Source organism: Larus michahellis, chromosome 19 (assembly GCF_964199755.1).
Source record: "Larus michahellis chromosome 19, bLarMic1.1, whole genome shotgun sequence".
NCBI classification, from domain to species: Eukaryota; Metazoa; Chordata; class Aves; order Charadriiformes; family Laridae; genus Larus; species Larus michahellis.
The window spans coordinates 510,725-536,073 of record NC_133914.1 but is presented as its reverse complement, the minus strand read 5'-3'; the positions used below and the strand labels follow the sequence as shown (position 1 = coordinate 536,073).

The following is a 25,349-nucleotide window of genomic DNA, read 5'->3' as shown; positions in this document are numbered from 1 at the left end:
CGGCGCCGGGCGCTCGGCGGGAGCCCGGAGCGGGGACCGGGGCCGGAGCCGGGGCTGCAGCCGGAGCCGGGCGGGCCCGGCCCTATGGGCAGCGGCTGCCGGCGGTGCGGGGCGGTGCGGGGCGCTGCCCGCCGCGGCCATGTCCGCCGGGGCTGCACCTGCGGCGGGCGGCGAGCGGGAGCCGGAGCGGGGCGGCGGCGGCTCGGCGGCGGCGGCGGCCCCCCCCCGGCGGAGGAAGGCCCGGGCGGGCTCGCTGCGGAGGGCCTTCAGCTGGCTCCGCGGCCGGCGGCGGCGGAGAAAGGGCGACAGTCCCCCGGCCGGGGAGGAGGGAGGAGGTGAGGGGCGAGGGGGCGGCGGGGGGGGCGGATGGGGAGGGGAGGGGAGGGGAGGGGGGCGGCGAGACGTTGGGGTGGTGGGCAAGGAGCGGTCGGGGTGGTGGCCGTGGTGGTGGGCAAGGAAGGATCGGGATGGCGGCCATGGAGGTGGGCAAGGAGGGGTCGGGGGGTGGGCAAGGAGCGGTCAGTGTGGCTGTGGAGGTGGGCAAGGAGAGGCTGGGTTGGTGGGCAAGAAGCAGTCGGGGTGGTGGCCGTGGAGGTGGGCAAGGAGGTGTTGAGGTGGTGGCTGAGGAGGTGTCATGGCAGTGGCCGAGGAGGAGTCACAGTGGGGGCCATGGAGGTGGGCAAGGAGGGGTCGTAGTAGGAGCCAGAGAGGGTCAGGGTGGTGGCCATGGAGGTGGCCAGAGGGGTCTCGGTGGTAGCCAAGGAGAGGTGGCGGTGCTGGCCAAGGAAGTGGCCAAAGACAGGTCACAGTTGTGGCTGAAAAGGAGTCAAGGTGGTGGCTGTGGAGGTGGGCAAAGAGGCGTCATGGTGGTGACTGAGGAGGGGTGGAGGTGGTGGCCAAAGAGGGGTCACGGTGGTGGCCAGGAGGGGCGGAGGCGCTGGCCATGGTGGCAGCAGAGGTGGCTGAAGGGGAGCGAAGGAGGTGGTGGCCCTGGTGGTGGTGGTCATGGAGGCTGTGGTGGCCATGGTGGCCATGGTGCCTCTGCTGCAGCAGCCGTGGCAGCAGGCCGGATCCGGCAGTCCCCGGTGCAATCTCGCCCCTGCCCCGAGGGCTGGTGCCGGTTCACTGGGTAGGTTCTTTCTCCGCTGAGTCAGAAGGTCACTGGGGCTGAGGGAAACCGGGAGGGATGCCAGCCGCTGCCGCCTCCTCCTCCTCCTCCTTCTCCTCCTCCTGGGCAGGGTGTTTGCGTGCTCCAGGTGTGGCCCTTCCTGTCCTAGATATGGCCCTCGTCCCGGCTGGTTTGCGGGGTGCTGCCTCCATCGCCCAGCCACGTCCCTGCCACCTTGACCAGGACAATCCTGCAGTGGAAGGTGCTGTGGGTGCCTTCTCTTCGCTGCCCCGGGGCTGGATTACAGGGATCCGTGGGCTCAGCCCGGCCTCCCATGGGCCGGGACCTTCAGCAGAGCGATGGGTGGCGGCGTGTCTGGTCATGCTCGTCTCTTCGGCACAGTTGTTCTGCAGTAGTAGGTGTCCCGGCGAGGCAGGAGTCGCTGGAGGTATCACCCCATGCAGCAGAGACGTGCTCAACCTCTCCCGCCCCGTGCTATCGGGGACACTGTCTGCGTCACACCACTGCCCTCCCTGCAGGGCACCTCCGCGGGGACGTCACCGCACTCTTGCCAAGGGAGAGGCCGATGCTGCGGCACCCAAACGCAGCTGGATGCTGTCGCCTGGGACTTTCTTCCTTGATTTGCCCCAGGGAGTGATTTTCCAGGCATCCAGCACTGCACGCAGGCATGTTTACCACTTGCAGAAGTGCAGGGAGATCTGTGATAGGAGAGGAGTGGCCGTGGAAAGGCAGAAGGGTCTCGGGAGGAGGCTGAGCCCTCTGCTCAGCCGGTCCCTCGGATGCTGCCGGTGCCTCCCTCCTGGCCTGCCGTGTGTGGACGCTGCTGCCACGGCCCGACGCTGAAACCTGAGCAGAAAAAATGAGATGTGCCAGAGCATGTGATGTTCCTCTTTGCAGCGCAGAAACGCCCCCCGCAGCTCTGCCAGCCCTCTTCTCCTTTTTTTTTTTTTTTTCCCCCTAAAGTTGTAACATTCACCAGCAAATCCTCGAAATGCGAAGTCACTGCCCATCGGGGTCACAGCTCGGGGACCCCCAGCCCATTCGCCACGCTGTCTGCCATGAGCACACCCCACCGAAGCGGTGTGTCCGCCGTCACCGCGCTGCCACTGTGCCATTCCATTAGATATCCCCGTGCCTGGGGTTGCTGCCCGGAGCGCCTGCCTGCCCACAGTCCATGCTGGTGATGGAGGTGCTGCGGGACCCTTCCCCTCGGGGCTGTGCCCGCGGCTGTGCTGGCATCCCGCGGCATCCCCCTTGGCGTGCGCCAAGCCGGGAGGTGCCGACGTTCCACTGTGTCGCCGCTCGCTCGGTGGCGTGCAGCGGGGGAGCAGCGGGGATGCGCCATGGTTGCAGCTTGCGTGCGTGATTGAATCAGCCTCTCCGTGCGCCTCCAGCGTGCCGAACGCGCCGGGGCCCCACCCTGCTTAACCGCCTCCGGCCCGGCTGTGGCCGCGAGCATCCTCTGGGATACCAGCATCCTTCCCCGCGAGAAGGGGGATAACGCTTCCCTGTGTGAGGGGGGTCGGGGTGCGTCGAGCGGCAGTTTGGGCTGAGCTGTGGAGATGGAGGCAGTGATGGCTCCGGCAATGCCGAGTGCCGGCCGCTTCCTGAGGGCGGCTGCAGAGCTGCGTGCTGGAGCTGGTGGTGTCGGCCGCCGCGTTGGGAAGCTCTGACCTGCCCGGAGGCTGCGTTGGCCTCGCTGCCAACACCACGAGCCGGCCAGACTCTGTCCCAGCCTGGGAATTTTTCCAAACATCAGCTGGGAGCTGTGGGAGGGGGAACGGGGAGAGATTCTGCGGGTCCCTGTAGGCTCTGGGTGCCCTCAGCTTTCCCCCTGTGTCTGACCGGGTCCATCCCGCTGTTCCCGCAGGTGGCTTTGGTCATGGAGGGAGGACAGGGCATGTCCTACCATCCCGGGTGCATCCCGTCTGCGGGGGAGTGGGGAGGGGGTGCGCAGGGGCTCGGGTGGCTCTGGGGGAGGGAGGGAGGGAAGAAAGCCATCCTGGGGAGACACGGATCAGGACTCGTTCCTCAGCCTGGGCATCTGCCTGTTCCCAACCTGGTGTCGGCAGGGTCGGAATCGCTCAGCACTGAAAGCATGGGAGCAGGAGGATGAAAGCATTTCCACTTTGGATCAAACCCGTGGGTCCGTCTAATCAGAGATCCCATCTCTGGCCGCTCAAACAGCTGAGCTGTGTAGAGGAGAGATGCACTAATCCTGCTCATGGGCGAGTTTCAGGCCACCTCTCTGGGGGGGAACACCAGCGGCTTTATGCTGAGCGGGGGGTGGCTCCATCCCAGCTGGAAGCTGAGTCCTCTCCCATTTCCCAGCTGGATGCTCTGCCCTGTTTGGGCGTACGGGCCCCACTGGCTGCACCATCCCCTTTTCGTGCCGGTGCAACTCTCTGCTGCAGGATGATTCCTGCTGTAACGCCCCGTCCCTGGGTGTGCGGTGGCTGCCAGGGTGCTGCCAGCCCCAGGCTGTTTTACCTGTACACAGCCCCCCTGCTCCCAGCACCTCCGTGGCCCGTCCCCATGGTATCCGAGCACCTCGCTGTTCCCAGCATGTTTATTTCCACAGTAACCGTTGGAGGCTGAGGAGTGATTAACCCCTGGGATGGGAGCCGAGGCGGGGAGAGCGGGTGGGCTGTGCCGAGGGTCTGATGTGGAGCAAGGAACCGGGGTGCTCGGCTGGCTCCATTTGCTCTGTGCGGCTGCATTTTCCTGGGAGCTTTTCCTTCTCCTGCTGCAGCCCCCGGGATGAAGGCAGCCCGTTAACCCTCGGCGGCGCGGCAGCAGCGAACCTGCTCCTGCTCCCCGCGTGCGTGCTTATAGAGTCCCGCTCCCTACGAGCGGTTTTAGTCCATTTTTTGGCTACGGCTTTATCCAGGTTTCGCAATATTCTTCTTAATTCCCTGATGAAGTAAAGGAATCGATGTTCCAGAAATATTAAATGAGGGTTGGCTTTTTTTCCCCCTTTGATGCCAGCTTAGTCCAGCAGCAGCAGATTTCCTGACTTGGGGGGGGCAGGGGGTCACCGTGATGTTAAAAATAACGCTTTAAATACGCGCAGCTGGTTCCTAGTGTGAGCCAGGGCTGGTTGAAAACCATGCGGGGTGAGCAGCGAGTGGCAGGGACTGGGCTGTGGTGGGACCCTGCCGGTGGCACCGGGCTCGACACCGTGGGGTGGGGGGGTTGCACCCGAGTCCTCGGGGCGATTTGGGGCTGGGCTGTCCCCGCGTGTTGCTCTGATAACACCGAGATGGGAAATCTCCCCGGATGCTTGATTTCCCCCGTTCTCCGCTGCTGCGCGGCACGTGCTTTGGTGTAAACACAGGCTTTGTGTGTCAGTTTGAGCTTCTGGAGCCGAAGGAGGCAACAGAGGGGTGGGCACCGCTGCCCCCGCGCCCCGGGACTGTCCCCCTGACGCGTGGGTGGGCGCGAATCTGTTAATCTGCAGGACGCAAAGAGTGACACCTCAGAAGCCCTGAGCAGCAGGAATCCCCTGGCTGGCCTGAGCTGGCAACGGTGAGCGGCCCCGCGAACAAAGAGAGGTGTGTCTGCAACCACAGCTATTCCACCTGGAGACAACTGGGAGAATTACTCTTGCAAATAACGTTCCATAAGATCCGATAAAACTATTTCACCGGAGTCATATTTCTCTTTAGAAGGAAGGTCTTATTTCATAAGACAATATCATCATTGACTTTGACTCCGGCAGCGATGGGAACATAAGCCCTTGGAAGGTGAAGAGCTGGGCAGCGATGAAGTGAAAAAGCATTTCCCTGCCAAGCGGGAGCCGGGGCCCTGGGCTGGTCCCCACGGATCCCTCCGGATTAAAAAACACCTTACCCGGAGCAGGGAGCTGAGCTCCCTCCGCTTCTGCGGGCTGGGGCTGTCATCGGCAGAGCCGGCCTTCACTCCGGCTCGAGCAGGAAATCGTTTGAAACCTTTCTGGTTATGTATTTCTGTTAATGATTGGGGATCTCAAGTGGGGTTTTTGTGTTACCTTTGCCTCGCTGAGCTTTACTTCCCCGTGAAGGGAACAAGGGCTGAATTCCTTTCTCGTTCAGGCAGCTCGGCTCCGTGTTTGCTCGGCGAAGGGATCAGGTTTAGAAAACACCACGAGGGACGGATAAAACACCAGGAGGGGCAGATCCTTCCCCCGTGCCAGCGTGGAGGGGTCAGAGAATCACAGAATCACAGAATTGCCTTGGTTGGAAGGGACCTTTCAGATCATCGAATCCAACCATCAACTGAACTCTGCCAAAACCCGTCACTAAACCGTCTCTCTAAGCACGTTTACCCGTCTTTTGAATACCTCCAGGGATGGTGCCTCAACCCCTTCCCGGGGCAGCCTGTTCCAATGCTCAATAACCCTTTCAGTGTAAAAATTTCTCCTAATATCTAGTCTAAACCTGGTCCGGGCTGCCCCACGCTTGGGCTGGCCGGTGTGACCGCGGGAGCGTGTGACTGCGGGACGATCAGACGTGCTGGAAGCAGTCACGCCGTGGTGACAAGATCCGTATCTCATGAGCAGCTTCCCCCTCCTCCGAGCTCCTCGCTGTTATCAGAGGCCTCTCAGTGAATAAAACCGGAGGTTTCTGGCCCAGAGAGTGCTGGAGCAGCATCTCTTGCCCCCAGCTCCCCATTCTCACGGGCTGCTCCACAGCTGGGTTTTGCAGCGTTCCCGCTGTGCTGGGAATTGTGTGCCGGGGAAGCTGGAAGTGCTTCCCCTCCCCTGCCACGCTTTCCAAGTGTATTTCTGGGTGCAGCGATTTAAACCCGAGGCCGGGACGAAGGAGGAGAGCAGCCGGCTGGCCCTGCGGCCTGTCGGCGGGTTTCAGACGGGTTTGTGTCCCCAGGCAGCGATGGGGCAGCGCCGCGGGTCCGTGGGGTCTGTGGGGATGCTGGGGCTGCCCACGCTGCCCTCAGCCGCCCAGCTACCCAACGAGGCACCCGGGAGGCCACGTGGCTGCGGGTTACCCCGTTAGCCCCTTGATATTTACGGCACTTTGCTGGGTTCCCGGGGCGCAGCTCCCCCTTGGAGCCCCCTCCGCACCTCTGAGGCTGTGGGTTGCTGCGGCTGGGGGCGGTGAAGCTTCGGTGCCGGTGGTGGCCGCGTTCGCGAGGCAGGTGCTGGCACGGAGGGCGTCTGTTTTGGGAGCCGAGGGGGAAGTGTCTCACTGTATCTGGGGCAGCCGCAGGCTCCAGCCTCTCCTTTTCCCGCGGGGGGGAACATGAAAGTGCCTCACTGGGAAAGCTGGTGTGTGGGGCTGCCGAGGAGCCCCCCGCGTCACCGGGGAAGGGGACTGAGTGGCACGGGGGGGTCCGTGCACCCTGTTTTGGAGCTGCTGTGAGGGGATGTGTGTCCCGGGGGGGTCCGGGAGGTGCTGGGCAGCGTGAAGAAGCCCTGCCCGCGCTGGAGATGCCCCCGGCCGACCCTGCTCCTGCAGCCCGGGCGAAAAGTCATCTCCCCGAGTCACCGGGCAGAGACCTTCGACTCTCCTGCACTTGTGGCCGTGTCCATGTTTAATCCTGTCTGCCCCGAGAGGGAAAGGCTGTGCCTTGAACTGGCTACAGCCGGTAACGGGAAACAGGGAATAGTTTCCCACTGGATCCCCCGTTCCTCCACAGCTCCCACAGCAGACGGGGCAGCAGATGCACGGGGACAGGGGTACAGCCGCCCTGGTGCCAGGCACCCTCTGTGGCACAAGACGGTGGACAAAAGGCCACCAAGTGTGCCTTTTGGGCAGCAAACCAAGCTGGTGAGAAACTGAACCATCGCTATTTCCATTGTGGAGAAGGAGGCTGAAGTCCAAAGATTAATTTATTACTGCTCACCTTGGGAGGTCAGGACAAAGCTGCTGGTTGATCTGTTAATTTATTTTTATTTTTTGCATCATCTCCCCAGTTTTGTGCCTTTCCCACAAAACCCTCCTTCCTATTTACCCCGGTCTTTGATGAATCACCCAAGGAACATAAGCATTGCCAGCAGGAATTGCCCACCGCCTGGACGGCTGACCCCTCCCTGCCCTCCCAGCATTTAATGTTCTAATTAAAAATCAGGAGGGAAAGCTAGGCTTCGGCGGGGGCAGGCTGGCGGACGTGTTTCAGAAGCAGCAATGGCTGGGCTTTTCCGTGCGGTGTGGGCAGCTGGTGGAGCATGGAGCTGCCCTTCCCCTGCCAGCCCCGGCCTGCTCCGTGCTTGCAAAACTCCGCTGGAGCGGGGGGAAGCCGGGGTGCACCCGGGGAGGGCATGGGAAGGATGTGCCGGCAGTGTGAGCGGGCGCGGATGCAGATGTCCTCCTGGCTCGCCCGCCGGTGGCTTGGCCCTGGGACAGGAGCGACCATGGAGAGGGTGGCGGGGGTTTAACATCCACCTACGGGCGTGTGGGTGCTCGCCCTGAGGTTGGGCAACAGCCGGACCCAGCCCCCATCCTCCGGGCCGTGGAAGTCCTGTTCTAGGCTTGGCCGCGCCGTGCCAGGCTTGGCTGGGGGGTCCCCAGGGGGCTGGGACCCCAAGACCTGCGGGGGGGGATCGTGGCCTCAGCTGTGGGGGCTGTGCTCAGGGACGGGCAGAGATGGAGGCGGCTCGGTGGAGCGTGGCAAACTCCTGGGGAGGTGGGAGCGGGGACGAAGGCGAGCGCTGTCCCCGGCTCGTCCCCGTGTCTGGGGATGTTTGGGGACTGGGGTTCTCCCTTTTCCCGCTCGGCCTGGCTGTGGCACCCACACGTCCCTGCCGGAGGGATGGGGCTGGGAGGGTGCCGTGGGATCCGGCGGGTGATCCCGGCAGGCCCCTCCTCTCTGCCTGTACCATTGGCTCCGGCACAGCCGCCTGCGAGCGCTGAGCTCCGCTGGAGCCGGAGGGATGGGAGCCGGTGGCTGAGAGCCCTCGTCTCCCGCGGCTGCCGCGGCCACGCCGGAGCCCACTCGGCTCCGCCATGTAGCGTCCCGGCTTCCTCCACCCAGCCGTGGTGGAGGGCGAGAGCGGCCTCATGGGCAACGTGCACCGCAAGAGGAGCCCGGCGGGCGTCAAGGCCGGCTCCTCCTGGCCCTTCGGCCGCACCGGGAAGCCCAGGGCAGGTAGGATGGGGCTACCTGGGGAGGGGCTGCAGGGGGGGTCCTGGCTCGGTGGCTTTTTTGGGGGGAAGATGTGCCGGGAAAGTTCGTTGCCTCTGCTCTGCCCACCCTGGTGTGGGGCTGGGCAGGACCTGAGCCACTGTGGCCGGTGGTTCGCTCCCCCTGCCCTCCCCGTGCTGGGGGGAGGCAGGATCAGGCCCTCTGTCCCCAGGTGCCGGAGCTGGGGAAGAGCCTCCGGCTGCGTGCAGGGGCTGCGCCAACATGCCGGGGATCAGCCATCGGATCGCCTGTGCTATCAGGACGGGGATTGTCTGCTGAATTAGTTGCCAATTTGTTTTTCTAAGTGGCGTCCCAGCGGTGTCACCTTCCTCCCCGGCCTCTGCTCCCGCCCCGTGCCTCGGTTTCCCTCGCTGCGCCCTGGGGATGTGGGAGTGTTTGCAGAGAGCGCTGGGCTGCTCCCCCCTGCATCCGTCCTGCGCTGCGCCTGTCTGTCTGCCCGTCCATGCACCGATTGCTCCGCTTCTTTATGCTCCGGCTCCAGGGATGCAGCTGAAAATCCCGGGAGGGGGCAGGGGGGGCTCTCTTCTGTGGGGAAGAGGAGGAGGGAGAAGGGTCCCACGAGAGCCTGGACCCATGTATTGAACTATCAGCCCCGCGGGGTGCCCAGTGCCGATGAGCTCCCTCCGCCGTTCCTCCGTCAGAGCGGCATGGTGAGTGCAGGGAAGGTCTCTCGCAGTAACGTCATCCCCATCCTGGGGCTGCCCATTTTCCCACTGATGTCGTTAAACTGTCCCTGTGTCCCCAGCAAACTGTCCCTGTGTCCCCAGCCCAGCTTGAGTTGGGGGGGGACTTGACAGGCACGTGGGCAGGGGTCCGGGGTCGGTAGGATTAGGGATGGCAGGTCCAGGGTGGTGGGAATTGGGCAGGGATCCCCCGGGATCCCCCCAGGGATCACGGGATCCCCAGCCCCACTGTCCCTCCTGCCCTTGGCTGCCCTGTTTCCCTTGGTCTTTACAGTCAGCAGCGGCACCGGTGCGGTGAGCCGAGCTGTCCGTGGGGTAAACAGGGTCTGGAGTCAACCCCCGGCAGGCCTGGGGAGCGCCATGCCAAGCAGAACTACCCCAGAGAGGCGTGGGCCGCGATGGGGAGACCCTGCGGGCACACGGGGAGAGGGTGCCGAAATGCCCCAGCCGATGGCATCCGCTCGGCGCCTGGGGAAACTGAGGCAGGAGTGGTTACAGCAGTGACCCATGGCCCTGCAGGGGTGGCATCTCCTCCACCGCAGGCTCTCCGCTGTCCCTCTCTCCTCACCGGCTGGCTGCGGGGTCCGCTCTGCCGAAGTCATCCTCTCGTTGTCTCCACGCGGGAATGGCTGGGTGCCACTGGCCAGCCCCTGTCGTAACCGGGCTCCTGCTCTTCTCCGGCTCTGCCCAACGCCATCCCTTTGCCTCTGCCCGGAGCCGCAGGGTGCAGGCGATGGGGTGAGCCTTCTCCCGCGGAGAGGTGGTCTGGGGGCTCGTGGGAGCATCCCTGGCGCAGTCCTCGCCCTTTCCTTGTGCCATCCCCATCCAGACCTCCATCTCCTCTCCATCCCCCTGCCGGGCTTGGGTGCCCCTCGCCAGTCCCTGGGGCTGCCGTGGGATGCGTGTCACCGCTGCGGCCCTTCCCCAGGGCTGGCCGGGAGAGATCCTGCCCCGTTTCGGATGCCCTGAAATGGGTGCAATGTGGGACCCTGCGGTACAGCCGGGGCCGATCCTGCAAGGCGAGGGCTGGTGCTGGGGCCGAAGGCTGTGGGGTTGGAAGGTGCTGAGAAAACATGGGGCGAGTTGTGTTTGTTCTCTGCAGAGGCTCCATGGCAACGGCGCGGCGGCCACAAAGCGAAAGAATTTGCATTGTGTCGCTTCAGCATTTCGTAGGGCGCAGCCGGGATCATGGGCTGGGGGCAGGGTGTGCTGGCACCCGCCCGACGAGCCCCCGCGGTCGCTCCCGTCCCCCCTTGCCCCTCACCGAGACCCTGGGTGCTTATGGATTTTGAGTCAGGGGCTAATTGCTTCTCATGGGCAACTGGACCAGTATCCCCCAGTTCCCATCTCTCCCTCGGGAGCACCGCTTTGGTCCCGCTGTGCCCACTGCCGGCGGGTCAGGCCCAGGCAGGCACCGGCGGCTGCCTTTGTGCTTCTTCCACGCGTGGGGCGGCGTGGGCACCCGCTGCCTTTTGATCCGGAAGGGCCAGAGCAGCGGTGACGGGCTTGGCTGGGCAGGCTGCCCTTGGGAGCATGGCTGAGGGCCACCGGCATCGCTGGACCCGCCGCAGGCAGCTGCCTGCAACCTGCTCCCTGCCACCTTGCTCTCCAGCTGGGGCTCCCCACTCTGCTTCCCCAGTCCCAAACCCACCCATCCCCGAGCCGGAGCGGGGCCCGCCGTGCTCTGGGTTTCATCCCCTGGCTCTCCTCCGGCCGGAGCAGCCGGTGAAGGTCCTTGAGCACCAGGGAGACCGAAGCCTCTTATCGCCTCCTTATCGGGACGCCCTGCTGAGTCAGGGTGGAGGAACGTGGCGGCCAGCCAGGCTGCGCCCCGCGGAGCCAGCAGGGATGCGGCTGCAGCCGGTGCGGGGTCCCCTGGCACCCACCCCCCAGTCGGTGGGTGCTGGGGCAGGTGGCAGGGGCAAATCCCCGGGGGAGGCAGGTTTGGGGCGAGGGGTGACCCGTGGCAGCGAGGCTCCCCGGCAGCGAGCACCGGTGCGTGCTCTTGCCGCGCAGCTCCGGGGTGGGCCGAGCGACACTGGGCGTCTTTTCTCTCCTTCGCAGCCGCTCTTCGTGCCAGACCCACGCTGGGCCGGCTCCGCAAACAGCTCCGGGAGCAGATAAGGGCAGGGGCCCGCCCTGGTGGGGGACGTGCCGAGATTTACACAGGCGCTTTCTCCCGTCACCGCCAGCCCGGCACACCGGCACGCCGGACTCGCCTGCCGGCATCCCGCTGCTGGCTAGGAGGGCTGAGCTCTTCCCGGTGCTCCCTCCTGCTCCTGGAGCGGTGCTGGAGCAGGGGAGGAGGTGATCTGCGGGTGTCCCGGGCAGGCAGCTGCCTCCAGCGCTCGGCTCCGACATGCCGTGCCGTGCCCGCTTGGCAGCCGCCCCGTCACCAAGAGGCAGGGACGGGACCTGCCATTCTGCTGCTGGTTGTCCCCCCAGCCCCACTTTGGTGTCAGCCCCAGCCCCGTCTGACAGCTCCTCTCCCATCTCCTGCCCCGATCCCACATCGCCGGGTCCGTTTCCATCCCTGCTGGAGGATCGGCAGCTCCTTGGCACTGCCGAGCAAGAGCTCCGCGGGCAGGAGCGGGGTTGGGTGCTGCCTGCAGGACGGCAGATCCGTGCATGGAAAAAAACCTGCAAGGTCTTGTCCCTAATCCGTCTCCTGGATTTGCTCTTGCGTGGTGCCAGGTACCTGCTGTGACAGGCACGGCTGCCATTTCCAGAGCACCCTGGGTACCCTGCAAACACACCGGGCATGACGGCACGCGCCGTGGGGATGCAGCCAGCTCCGAGCACCGCGGCAGGGAACGGCGCAGGCGCCGTGGCCGTAGCGCGCATGGGAGGAAAGGACACCGAGGGAAGGTGAAGCGGGGCTGTAATAAACCTGTGGACTTTGGCATAGCTCCGGGCAGGGAGCAGGTGCCGGTGACTCGTCCCTGGCCATGCGTGCCGTCGGCGTTGCCCCCACGGTCCCGCGTGGGTCTCGAGGCTTTGCCCGTCGCCCTCTCCCACCCCGCGCTCCCCATCTGGGCTGTTCCCGCCCGGATCCGGCTCCTGGCCCGGGGAAGGCTGTTATTTACCTTCAAACCTGTTTGGTGGCTTCTCCGGGGAGGGGACGGGTCGGCTGCGGGGTGGGGATGTGGTGGGATGGAGGCTTGCCAGGCTGGAACAGGGGCCGGGGATGGGAGTGGGGCACAGTGGGGCATCAGGGTGGTCCTGCCTTCCTCTGTGGTGCCGGGACCCCTGCCGTGGGCTGCTGCCAGACCCTCACGCCAGGGCCCGAGCTAGCGCACGGTTGGGAACGGCAGATGTCACATGTCACCACAGGGCCATGCGTGGGGCAGCAGCGCGGTCAGGGCCGAGCTGGCTGCGGCGCAGCCCCATTGCAGAGCCGGGCGTGCTCCTGCCATGGCAGCAGCCACCGCTGGAGGTGGCTGGCCGGGCGATGGCCCTCCTCCAAGCAGGGTTTCTCCCCACACTGGCTCCTTTGCCGTGGCCCGTTGGCGTGCCGGAGCGATGCAGGGCAGTTTTCTGCACTATGATTTAGAGGAAGAAACCGACTCAAGTTTGTTTTCCCATTTGAAATTAATTTTATTCCTGCCTCTGCGTGGGATCATGTTTGAGAGTCGAGCCAGCAGTGCAGATTGGGTCGTGTTTATTTGCTTTGCGGAGATGTTTTCCTGGCCGAAGCGGCAGCCCCCAGTGAGCCAAGGGCGGGCTGCAGCCCCTGGGCTGGCAGCGGGGGGCTGCGTGGCCGGAGCCACAGTAAATATTATTGTGCTCTTATCCTGCATGGAAGAGCAAAACCCCGCGGTGCGTCCAGGGCACGGATCCTGCACAGAGACAACAAGGGCTTGGGGAGTGAGGGTGGTGGGGCTGGTTGCCTCCATCAGGGTCACTGGCCCCCCAGCCTCCCTTCCTAGCCGAAGGCCAGGGAGCAGAGGCAGGGCAGGGTGGCACAGGTGGGTGCCAGGTCCCGCCTGGGACCACGGAGCTGGAGATGATGGGCCCAGGGGAAAGATAAACGGGCTTGGGTTCAGGGAGAGCTGCCTGTGCCATCCTGCCCGCTGGGGAACCGCCGGCCGTGCTGCAATGGGAGAGGCCGGTTCGGAGGGAGCAGAGGGGCTGGGTGCTGGAGCGGAGCAGGGTGGCTCTCGTGGCCGTGGTGCGGTTCACGTGCTGGCTGTTCCCGGGGGCTCTTGGGGCTGGGCTTCATGGTGCGCCCCGTTGGCGTTATCCACACCTGTGGCATCCGCAGGCAAGTGCCGCTTTGCCCCGGCTCCAGCACGGGGAGCAGAGCGGTCCCCAAGCCCTGGTGCACACCTGGATGGTGCTGGCCAAGGCCTGGGAGCAACGTGGCGGGGAGGGGCCCCAAAGTGGTGGGAGAGCATCGACCCCATGGGGCAGGGGGTCTTCTCGCTGCCTTCTCGCTGCCTTCTGCACTGTCCCAGCTGCTGGGAGAAGGGGGGCGAGGTCTCCATCTGCCTGAGCAGGGGGACAGGGGCAGGCATGTTCTCCAGCCCTTCCTCCCCTGGGGACCTTGCAGCCCCCTTCCCTCCCGCCTGCCATCCCCCCCCTCCTCCCCATTTTTCTGGGGTGAGTCAGTGGTGGTGGAGCTGCGCTGCCTGTTCCCTGCCTCCCGCCGCAGGACCCGCTGCTGCGCAGGGAGAAGGCAAGTCGGGGCAGTGCCGCTGCAGGCAGAGATGGATGTTTGCAGCTGAGTCCGGCCAAACCTGCTGCTTGCAGGAGGCACAGGCCTGGCGAGGAGGGGGACAGGAGCCAGGAGTTCCTCCTCCGGCTCTCCCTGTGGGAAGAGCAGCATCGTGGCTAAGCCAGCTCTGGGAGGGAGCTGGGACGGCGCTGTATCCCGCTTCCAGCATCGCTGGTCCAGGGCTGTACGGCCCCAGCCATGTTCCTTCAGGGTCTCAGCTCCAGTTTCTCCCTCGTGCAGCTCTTCCCATTCCCATCCCGGTGCCTTCCAGCCCTCTCTGCCAGAGCAGGCAGAGCTGAAGGCGTGATGCCCAGGGTTCCCTGCCCCTTCCTATCACTTTGCCTTGCTGTGAGGATGCTTTGCTCCCTCCGGACCATCCCTGTCACCGGTGGTGGCAGATACCAGCCCCGAGGCAGGGAGACCGTCCTTGAGAGCGTTCCCTGCCCTGAGAGGCCTCTGGCTCCTTCTCCGGGAGGATCCCGCTGACACGTGCAGCCGAGGCACGTGTGTCAGATCAACGCCGCCGAGCCTGGAGGGGATGGGGCGATCCAGGGCGCGTCGCAAGGAATGCAACGAGGGATGGGACGCCAGCTCCGACCGGGCGTGTTGCTACCGGCATCGGCTGCAGCTGCGGCGGCTTCCTCAGCCCACCAAGGTCTGCAGCCTCTGCCGCAGGATCGGGCCCGCTCTCCCTCCCGGCTTCCCCCCTTTTCCAGTCCCTTTTGCATGAGGTTTCGGTGTGTGGTGGCAGAGCCGGGGCGAGGCCGGCCAGGCGAGGAGGACGCGGTAGCGAAGGTCGCAGGGAGTGGGAGGAGAAGCGGAGGCTGCTCTTCGCACGCCGCCGCGCTCCCCAGCGTCAGCCCTTGGCACAAGGCTGCTCCGCGGCCGGGCTCCTGCTCCGGCTGGGCGGTGGCTGCCGCGTCCTGCCCGGATTATCCTTGGGGTGATTGCAGCCAGTGATGCTGAGCTCCTCCCGCCCCAAGCCGCAGCGGTATCACTCTCGAGAGGGGGACACGTGTCTCCATCAGCAAGGGACAGTCTCGAGGCCCTTTGGATCTGTCTGCTGGCACCTGGGAATGTCCTCACAGCCCTGGGCAGCACCTTCTATGTGTGCTGCCATCAGCTGCGAAGCTCAGCTGTGCCTGGGCCCCAGAGCGGCAGCACAGGGGGGGACTGTCCCCCTTTACCCAGCGTGCAGAGCTGATGGTGCTGTGCCGGGGGGTCCCAGGTGCGCCCCGTCCCTACACGCCATCGCGGAGAGATGGACCCAGCGTCACTCTCGGCTGCGTTTGCCCGCCATCGCCCTGGCCGTCGCTGGGGCTCGTGACGGGCTGCCCAGAGAGGAGAGGGCAGCGTTCAGCACAGCACGTGGCTGCCCGCTTTGTGCATCCTCAGCCCTTTGATTATGTCCCTTTTCCACTCGCGCTGTGAAAAGAGCTGGGGAGCGTCTGCCTGCGGCCGCCGGTACCCTCTGGGTGAGCGTGTGGGCTGCGGGGCCGACCCTGCCCACGCTGGAGGCAGGTGCTGGGTTGTGCACAGCGGGGGCTGCAGGGCTGTTAGGGGCATGCAGGGGAAGAAATCCTCCCTGAGCCCAGAGGTGCCCGGCGGGGACGCAGAGGTGCCCTTTGCAAGGTCAGACTGTCCCTCGGGCTGCGCGATCAACGCCTGGGTCTGGTGGGGACCTCACTGCTTTGGGTGACGCTGCTCCGTCTGCGGCCAAACCTCTCTCCTGTGTCAATAAACCCTGTGCGCAGCCCGCGGGGAGCTGGCAGGGCAGGGGAAGGAGGGTTTGACACGTCGGCTCCTGGCTGGCACGAGGACAGCCCTGCCTGCTGGGTTAACACTGGGAGCTCTTCACCTTTTGGGGCCAAACGCCTGGAGGTGGAAGGGACGGAGCTCCCTGAGGTGTTGGGCACCCGGCGCTGACAGACAGGGCAAATTCCTCTTCGCACTGCGCAGCACCTTGTGCGGTGGGGATGGGTGGCCGCCAGTGCCACAGTCTGTGCCGCTGCCTGACCACCCAGGGGCATTTCTGCCCCTGCCTTCACGTGCCTCCGCGCCAGCAGCTGGAGCTACTGGTTAGACTGGTCCAAGACCTCATTCTCCCCCAGTGCCACCAGCTCTCGTGACCGTGACGTAGCCGTGCTGGACGCCCAGTCCCTAAGGACAAACACCCTTTGCCCGGTGATGGCTTGTGTCCTCCCGCTGCGGTCTGAGCCGTGCCCGGAGCAGGGCTCTCCCTGGCAGGGAGGGGGGACCACGGTGGGCGCCGGGTCCTGGGGGCACCGGGGATGGACAAGGAGGGGGAATGCCAGCACAGCCCAAAGGACAGTGCTCGCTGGAGGAGAAGCCTCCCACCTCCTCCCAGTTGGATGCACGGTTGTGGAAGCGAGCAACTGGTTTGCAGGGATGCTGCACCCAGTGGAGCGCAAGCGAGGAGTGTCCTGGGGAGGGTCCCAGGGGTGCAAGAGCGGGGAGTTGGGGAAATCCCAGCCCAACAGGATGGATCCCTGCCGGCCATGCTGGGTGTGGGAGGAGGCGGGAGGGCTGGGGGCGAGCGGGGAGGCCAGAGGAGGGGCCCCCCCCGCTCTCCTCCTCCCGTGACTGAGGAGTGTGGTGGGCGCAGCTGGGGCTGTCCCCTCCTGCCACCGCGCAGCCGTCCCCAGGGTCAGGCAGCTGCGCCGGAGCCTCCTCGCCCGGCCGAGCATCCTCCTGCCGTGCGGATGAGGACGCAGAGAGGGAGCTGGGGGCTGCCGGCATCCTCCTCACCGGCTCACGGCTGAGCGAGAGCCGCCCCGGCACAATAGGCAGAGCCTCCGTGGGGGGCAGCGGAGCCCCCACGGGGACCAACGGAGCCCCCGTGGGGACCAGACCCGCTCCCCGTCCACCATGGTGGTTTTCATGGGCAGGAACCTCTCCTCGCTTCTGGCTTTCTTCAAGAAGAAGGGTGAGTGAGCGGGAGGGAGGGAGGGAGGGAGCAGCACCTTGTCCTTACACAACCCCTGCCCGCCAGGACCCCCGCCTGCCCCGCACCGGTCCTCACCCACCCGCAGCGGGCAGGGGGGCTGTGACCGCAGGGGGAGGGCAGGGAAGGTCACCCCGGCCCCAGCCTCGTCCGCCAGGAAGTTATCGCAATAAATCACTGCGGTCCTCTTGGTGGAAGGCGTCTCTGAATGTGCTGGGGCCGGGGGGGGGCGATTTGGGCAAGGGGCTGCCAAAATTGTGGGAGAAAAGGACTTAGGGGAAGGGGGACACGATGGTGGGAGGGCTGTGGGTCTCTTGTGTCCCCTGCGGGGACCCTGCGCCAGCACAGGGGTCCCCTGCGCCACGACCTGTTCCCCCAGCCCGGCTGTGCCCCCGGTGCCCGCTCGCCGTGCCGGCGGAGGCAGAGGCCGGCGTGGCGTGGCGGCATGGCGCGGCAGGGCGGGCCGGCTCCATTGTTCGGGGCCTGCTCCTTTGTGCGGCGGAGCCAGAGCGCGGCCGCCTCGCTGCCTGGCCGGGCTGGCCAGGAGGGGACGGGGGACATGGGGGACAGAGGATGGGTGCGTGGCGCCGGCGATGCTGAGCGGCGGGTACTCGTGTCCCCGGGGTGCTGCCGCCAGCCCCATCGGTTTCCTGGTCTCGCCCTTCCCTTCCTCAGCCTCAAGTTGTTTTTTTCCGGGCAGGAAGAGTTTGAGGCTTCGCGGCAGGCAGCGGCGTGCAGGCAGGAGCAGGCAGGGCTGTGCCAGCAGTCCCCTGGCCAGGCAACGCTGGGTGAAGCCCCCAGCAAGTGCCTGGAGCCGGTGGTGGGCACCCCAGGGTGCTGGCGATGGTTTGTGGGGAGGGGGCTGCGAGACGGGGTGTGGAGGGCCCCGTGCCAGCCCTGGCATGGCAAATGGGGTCTCCAGCACCTGGGGGGCTCGGAGGAAGGATTCGGGTCCTCTGGGCTCTCTGTGCCTCAGTTTCCCTCATCTGTGCAGTTCCCAGCCTCGCCGGGCACAGGGCGAGTCCCTGCTCTCGGGGTGCTTTGCAAGGCCTGGGGATGATGCAACCCTCCAAAGGGAAAGTCATCATCTTTCTATCCTCATTTAATACCCCCTTCTCCGCTCAGCTGCCCACAGCCCCACACAACCCACTGCCTCGTTTGCTCCTAACGAAGGCGCTGGGGAGGAGGGTGGTGCCGTGCCCCAGCTCCGCTCTGGCCGGAGAAAACCCTGGGGCTTCGCGGCAGAGACAGCCGGACTCCGGCATATCGACCGACCAGGCAGAGCCAAGGGAGATGATTTCTCACCCGGTTTGGAGAGGAGCAGGATAACGTCATCCCGGGCCGGCTGTCATCGCCCGGTGCTTCTCCCGACTCGCTGGAGCTGCATCCTATGGGTGGGGTGCATTGCTGGGAGCGCAGCTGCGTCCCCCCGTCTGCATCAATGACATGGACAGTGGGAGTGAGGGCACCCTCAGCAAGTTTGCCAACGACACCAGGTCGACATGGCTGAGGGACAGGATGCCATCCAGAGGGACCTGGTCAGGCTGGAGAAGTGGTCCCATGTGAACCTCATGAGGTTCATCAAGGCCAAGTGCAGGTCCTGCACCTGGGTCGGGGCAAGCCCCGGTCCCAGCACCAGCTGGGGATGTGGGGATGGAGAGCAGCCCTGCCCAGAAGGACTTGGGGCTACTGGGGGATGAAAAGCTGGCCGTGGGCCGGCAACGTGTGCTGGCAGCCCAGAAACCCCCCACATCCCGGGCTGTATCCCCAACAGCGTGGGCAGGGGGACGAGGGGGGGGAGTCTGCTCCTTTGCTCCGCTCTGGGGAGACCCCCCTGCAGTGCTGCCTCCAGCGCTGGGGACATCAGGAGGACACGGAGCTGTTGGAGCGGGGCCAGAGGAGGCCCCGGAGATGCTGGGAGGGCTGGAGCCCCTCTGCTGTGGGGACAGGCTGAGAGAGCTGGGGGGGTTCAGCCTGGAGAAGAGAAGGCTCCGGGGAGACCTTGGAGCCCCTTCCAAAGTGGGGCTTCTAAGAAAGATGGGGACAAACTTTTTAGCAGGGCCTGTTGCGATAGGACAAGGGGGTAATGGTTTTAAACTAAAAGAGGGTAGATTTAGACTAGATCTAAGGGGGAAGTTTTTACGCTGAGGGTGGTGAGACCCTGGCCCAGGTTGCCCAGAGAGGTGGTGGCTGCCCCATCCCTGGAACCATTCCAGGCCAGGTTGGCCGGGGCTCTGAGCAACCTGGGCTGGTTGAAGGTGTCCCTGCCCAGGGCAGGGGGTTGGACTAGATGGCCTTTAAAGGTCCTTTCCAACCCAAACTATTCTATGATTCTGTAACACTGAGCTGATCCCTCTGTCTCCGCAGGCGCTGCCAAGGGCGAGGCCGAGAAGCGGCTGAGTGTGCAGTACACGGCGGGCGAGGAATGTCCCGACAACGTCTTCTTCCCCAGCACGCGGCCCCCGCACCTGGAGGAGCTGCACAACCAGGCCCAGCAGGGACTGAAGTCCCTGCAGCACCAGGGTAGGTGTCCCCAGCCCCTGGGTGGCCCGGTGACGCTGCTGGCTGGCCGGGCTGCGTGGGCGGCACCGTGGGGCTGACCAGAGTCCGGCCGGGGCTGGCGGCGGTGGCTGGGGTGTGCGGGTGGCACCGCCACACTCGGCAGCCGCTTGGCTGGCTGGCGGCTCCCCCGCAGGGATTTACCCCCTGCCTTCCCTCCCCAGAGAAGCAGAAGCAGACCAAAAGTGCCTGGGACCACGGGGACACCAGCAGCCTCCAGGTGAGCCCTGCCGAGGAGCCGGCGCTGCCCTGCAGCGCTCTCGGGGCGCCCTGGGGGTGAGGGGACAGTGGGTGGCTCCTCTGTCCCCCCGGGTGCTCTGGGGGCTGGGAGCAGGTGGGGAACCAGCTGAGGCTGGGGCTGTGGGACCGTGGCCGGGGGGTTTGTGGGGTGGGAAGGGAATGTTCGTCCTTCAGCGTTATCCCCTTTGCCCCTGTCCACGTCCTCAGCCTTGCCATGTCCTGCTCTGCCCAGGGACACCCACCATGCCCCCATCCCTCTGTCCCCCCCGTCCTGCCCCACTGGTGTCCCCTAGCAGCCCTGAGCGAGGTGGGGTGACGGGGTGGTGCGACGGGGACCATCGTCTATATCCAGCCCCGTGGCCGGGCCCCTCTCTGGCTGCTGACGAGGAGAAACTCCCACCCTCTTGGCCAAGCTGGGCTTTGCTGCTTCCCTGGGCTCTGACCCCGCTGTCATCGATGTTTGCTCAAGCCACTGCCTCCCGCTGGCTCTCGGCTCTCTTAACCCCTTGGAAGCGGGGGGCCGGGAGCCACCGGGGGGGGCAGAGCCGTGGGGGGAGCTGGGGTGGCTCAGGGCGGTGTGGTGGAGGGGTTGGGTGGTGGTTCACGCGGATGTGTCTCATCCCGACCTCCGCCTGTGCCGTGATGCTTTGGAGGGGTGGGGGAGGCACTGAGAGCTGTGCTGCTGGCCGTGCCCAGGGGGAAATGTGCCATCTGTGGGTCCCCAGCACAGCCACATCACTGCCTGCTTGTCCCTGTCCCCCCACCGCCCCAGCCCTGCACCCCTCTCCCAGCCATGGCAGCCCTCCAGCCCCGGGCTCTGGGGCACAGCAGGGCTGGGCGCAGCCATGGGGCCATTTTCGGCTTGGCATGGTGGCGAGGCCGGTGGTTGCCTCGGGTGCTCCTCTGGTGGACCCGACCCCGGCTCGCCTGCTCTCCGGGGGGCTGCGAGGCCACGCGGGGTCCCTGGGGCTGCTCCCGGCCCCGCTCTGGTGGGAGGACTCTGGATGCCGGCGTGGCTGACTCAGCCTTTGGCCCTCGGAGAAGCTTTTGTCTCGGCAGCGCTGGGCTGCGGAGTCAGTTTGCGGCGGAGAAGGGGCCTGGCGGGGGCCGGGGCAGCTCCTTTCCCGCAGCCCAGGGTCCGCCTGAGCCCGCTCTCTGCCCACGCAGTCCTGCGCATCCTCGGAGGATGACAGCGTGTCCCTCCGGAGCCGGGCAGCCTCCTGTGCCACCGACAGTACCTCTGAGGACGCCCTCTCCATCCGCTCCGAGATGATCCAGCGGAAAGGTACTCGGCTGGGGGGCTGCGAGGACAAGGGACATGAGCTGAGGGGGCGCGAGGGGGGCCGGGGTGCATGGCAGGAAAGCTGGGCTCTGTGTTGGCGTGGCCAGGAGCCAGCGCGGGGAGTTGGGGCCCTTGGAGAGAAGAGAGGGACTCTGGCTGAGTCAGAGCGCTGGGGCTGGGCGAGGGGGACAGACAGACGGACGGACACCGTCTCCTCCCTGCTCAGACTGTGCAGCAGCTCTTTGGCAGCTGCTGGTGCTTCTCCGGGCTGTGCCGAGCGCCTGAGCCCAGCCCAGCTTGTCCTGGAGCATCTCCGGCAGTGGGGGGGAGCTGGGGACGCTGGGGACGCCCTGGCCGGGGCCCCCCTCACGCCAGCTCATGCCTCTCGCAGGTTCCACCTTCCGACCGCACGACTCCTTTCCCAAATCCTCGGAGAGGGCTGGCAAGAAGAGGAAGGAGAGGAGGACGACGGTGCTGGGCATCCCCCAGCATGTCCAGAAGGAGCTGGGTAAGCCTCGGGGGCAAGGGGGGATTTTTAGGGTCTGGTCTCGTTGCCCAGGCTCGGTTTGCCTTGGCTTGGTGCGTCTGCCTTGGGATCACGCCATGTTCGTCTCTCCCTGCTCCCAGGTCTCAGGAACAGCCGGGAAGCCAAGGGACGCCCTGATGCCGATGGGCGAGGGCAGGTGGGGCGCGGGGGCAGCCAGGCGCCGCAGCTCTTGCTGAACGGCGGGCAGGTCTCCGGCGATGCCGTCCGCATCCCCACCATCGACGGGAAGCTGCAGCCGCTGGCTGTCCCCGGGGGCGCCCGCGTCTGCCTGGGAGCTTTGGAGGAGGCGGACGCGGCCCTGCAGAAGCACATTGACCGGGTTTACTATGACGACATGTTGGTGGGGAGGAAGACGGCGGCCAAGCTGTCGCCCATGGTGAGGCCAAAGTCACTGGCCGTGCCGGGCATGACCACCAACACCAGCCCTCCGGAGCTGCTGGGCCCCGTCATGTCCATCTCGCCCCAGGGCACCTACATGTCCAAGATCATCCCCAATGCCATCCTGCCTCCCATGGTGGACGTGGTGGCCCTGACACGGAGCAGCGTGCGGACGCTGAGCCGCTGCAGCTTGGTGTCGTCCAGCCCGGCCTCGGTGCGCTCCCTCACCCGCTTCTCGGAGCGCAGCGCCCGCAGCCGTGAGCCCTCGTCCTCCAGCGACAACTGGAGCCACTCGCAGTCCACGGAGACCATCGTCTCCAACAGCTCCACCATCTCCTCCCAGGGGGGCTCTGGGCAGCCCGAGGCAGGGCCGCGCAGTGAGGTGGACATGGCGGCTCGCTCCGACACCGACCAAGTCAGCGTCTACAGCTCCGTCAGCTTCGCCAGCTCCTGCTCCAAGCCCACCACCGGCCCCACGCCTGCGGCCCCCGGGCTGCTGGCTGTTGGGGGCAGCAGCGGCCGGGCATCCCCTGCCTACAGCACAAGCAGCCAGGCAGAGGGCTCGGACACGGGCAGCCTGGCCAGCGAGCGCTCCTCCACCCGCAGCGTCTCCCTCAGGAAGATGAAGAAGCCCCCGGCCCCCCCTCGCAGGACCTACTCGCTGCACCAGAAAGCCGAGGGGGAGCCCAAGGTGCTGGGGCTGCCCCCCAAGCCCGACCGGCGGTCCCAGCGGGAGAGCAGCACGCCCTGGTCCCCGCACCCCGAGCCCTTCAGCCCCACGGCCGAGGATGAGGTCTTCTCCCCGTCGTCGCTGAGCGAGACCAGCAGCCTCCGCTCCGAGAGCCTGGCTGGCACCAGCTCCCCCGAGGCCTCGCGGGGCAGCCCCGGGGTGACGGTGGTGCTGAGGGAGCCCCAGGCTCAGCCCAAGTGGAGCTGCCCGGATGGGTCTGACCGCACCATGTCCCCCTCCAGCGGCTACTCCAGCCAGAGCGGGACACCCACGCTGCCCGCCAAGGGGCTGGGACCCGCCTCCGTGTCCCCGGGCAGGGCTCAGCCCCCGAAGTCGGACCGGGTCTGCTCCCTGCAGTCACCTGCGCTCTCGGTGTCCTCCTCCCTCACCTCCATCTCCTCCTCGGCTTCGGACCCGGCCCCCCCCGAGACGCTGCCGTGCCGCTCGGACCGGTTCATCATCCCGCCGCACCCCAAGGTGCCCGCTCCCTTCTCCCCGCCACCCACCAAGCCCCAGCAGCCCGCGGCCCCCGCCGGCCCCCTCCTCCCCTCTCCAGACCCGCTGGCACCCAGCACTGCCGGCCAGGAGCCCTCGGCCAAGCCCAGCGGCAAGTCTCCACCGCCATCGCCGCCGCCTGCCTACCACCCGCCTCCCCCGCCGGCAAAGAAGGCAGAGGGGAGCCCCCAGGCCGCCAGCGAGTCCCCCACCGACGCCGCCTGGCCCCCGCCGCCCCCGCCAGCTCCTGAGGAGCACGACCTGTCCATGGCGGACTTCCCCCCTCCAGATGAAGCCTATTTCTCCAGCCTGCCCGATGCTTCACCGGCTCCGGTGGCCAGGCAGACAGCGGCACCAACGCCGGGGGCTGCGTCTTCCTCATTCTCGGCCACCGTCTCCTCACGCAGCCAGCAGCAAGGGCCACCAGCTGGGGCACCGCGGCCACCTTCCCCTGCCAAGCCCCCTCCCGAGGCCACTGTGCCGCCACCGCCGCCTCTCCCCCCACCCTCGGCTCCGGCTCTGCTGCCCCAAACCAGCCTTAAGAAGGCAGCCAACGGCCCCCGGCCGGACGCCAAGAAGGAGCCGGTGTCGCGGAGCAAGAGCGGCCCCGTGCCCAAGGAGGATGCCAGCCTGCCCATCGTCACGCCCTCGCTGCTGCAGATGGTGCGGCTGCGCTCCGTGAGCGTGGAGCCGCCTGCCGGGGCCGAGGAGCGGCCGGCGCCCCAGAAGCCCATCCGCCGGTCCCTGTCCACGCGGCAGCCCCCTCCTGCCAAAGACGCGGTGCCTTCGAACCAGCTCCACCACGCTGTGCACCTCAAGGCAGCCGCCTTGTCCTCTGGCGAGGCTGCGGAGAAGCCGCCGGGCAGCAGAGCGGCTCTGCCGGGCCCCGAGGGACCCCCCGGGGACGGCCAGCTCTCCCCCAGGAACAAGTCGCCGGCCTCCACCGCCAGCTTCATCTTCGCCAAGAGCTCCAAGAAGCTGGTGATCGAGACGGCCTCGTCCCCCGAGGCGCAGGCCGACCTGAAGAGGAACTTGGTGGCCGAGCTGATGAATTTCTCTGGGCAGCGCTCGGCAGCCCCGGCTGCCGCCCAGCAGGGCCCCGGCAAGGCGCAAACCCACCGAAAACCCGGCAAGATTCCCCCTCCGGTAGCCAAGAAGCCCTCGCTTGGCCCGGGACCGGCTCCTTCCCCCCTGAGCCCAAAGGCGCCAGGGACGGAGGCGCTGGGCTCCCCCGTGCCGGATGGGAAGGCCAAGGAGGCGCTGTCGGACGAGAGCAGGACTAAGAGCGAGCCGGCAGGGACGGCGGCCTCGGGGACGGAGAGCAGGAGTGCCGCAGAGCCGCCGGCTCAGAGCCTCCCTGCACAAGGTACGTGGGATGGGGACCCGGTTCAGCCCCGCCATGGGATGCTCGGGCTCCTGAGCTACAGGGTCCTGAGCTGTGGGCTCCCAACGCGGCACACGGGCCGTGTCGGGGCTGGGGTGGCACCGGGATGGCTGGGAGAGCCCAGCCGTGGGGCAGGGCTGTGCGAAGCTGATGGGCTCTTCCCTCCTGCCTTGTAGACGGACAGGGAGAGACGGCCTGAAGGACGACGCTGCAGGACTGGTGCCCCGCGGACAGGAATCCAAATCTCAGGGACCTGGGCAGGTCAACGGACGAGTGTGGAACTGGCAACTAACTTAATACAGGAAGCAAACAGCCTTAGCCTCCACGGCCTTGATGATATTTATGCAAAAATGGTGTTGGTTTCACTTTCCTAAGTACTACAGCTTTATTTTGCTTTTTTTTTTTTTTTTTTTTTTTTCTTTTTAACTGGTCTCGAGGCCTGTGCCCAGAGCCAGCACCTCCTCCGAGCTGGCCGCAGCTTGGCTTGTGGGTGCGGAGCAGAGCAGCCACGCAGAGGATGAAGATGCTGGAGCCGCTCTGCTCCCAGCCAGCCGGGCCCACGAGGAATCAAAGCACTTTGGACGAGGGAAGGGGAAGGCTTTGGCCACGGCAGCGCCTGGCGGAACGCAGGCAGCAGCAGCGGGACAGGATGGAGGGGCTGGTTGGGAGGGACCAGGACCTCAGCCCTCGATGGAAAGGCACGAGGGGGCTCTTGGCCAGCACTGATCGCTGGCCGCAGGGTGGAGGGGAAGCCCGGCTGCGCCGCGAGCTGGTCTTCAGACCCTAGGGTAGAGCCTTGATTTCTGTTTCTGTAAACTCGGGTCACATTTTGATTTCTTTGATTGTAAAAAAAAAAAACAAAAACAAAACACCAACCCAGACAAAACCAACCAAACCAAACCAAAAGTAACCAACCCTCTGCCGCCGAGTAGCTGCTCAGAGCTCTGTACCTGGCTGGTAAAAATGATGACCGAAGCTTGTTGCCTCCTGTGCTTCCTGGCGTATGGCCATGGCCTTGCCATGTGGCACCTGCCCTTCCCAGCGGTGTCGAGCTCTGGGGCAGGCACAGACACCCCCCCCCCCCCAAACTGGCTCCC

At 66.0% G+C, this 25,349-nt stretch overlaps 1 protein-coding gene across 1 annotated transcript; it reads left to right on the top strand.

The window, feature by feature from the left end:
• The first annotated feature begins 75 nt into the window (after positions 1-75).
• Positions 76-25,227, top strand: NHSL3 (NHS like 3). Its single transcript, XM_074563379.1, is given in 8 exon segments — positions 76-108; positions 110-335; positions 19,005-19,160; positions 19,361-19,416; positions 20,604-20,721; positions 21,110-21,226; positions 21,346-24,234; positions 24,429-25,227. Coding segments are annotated over 8 exon segments (3,609 nt in total). The 5' UTR covers positions 76-84; the 3' UTR covers positions 24,452-25,227.
• The last annotated feature ends 122 nt before the right edge of the window (positions 25,228-25,349 follow it).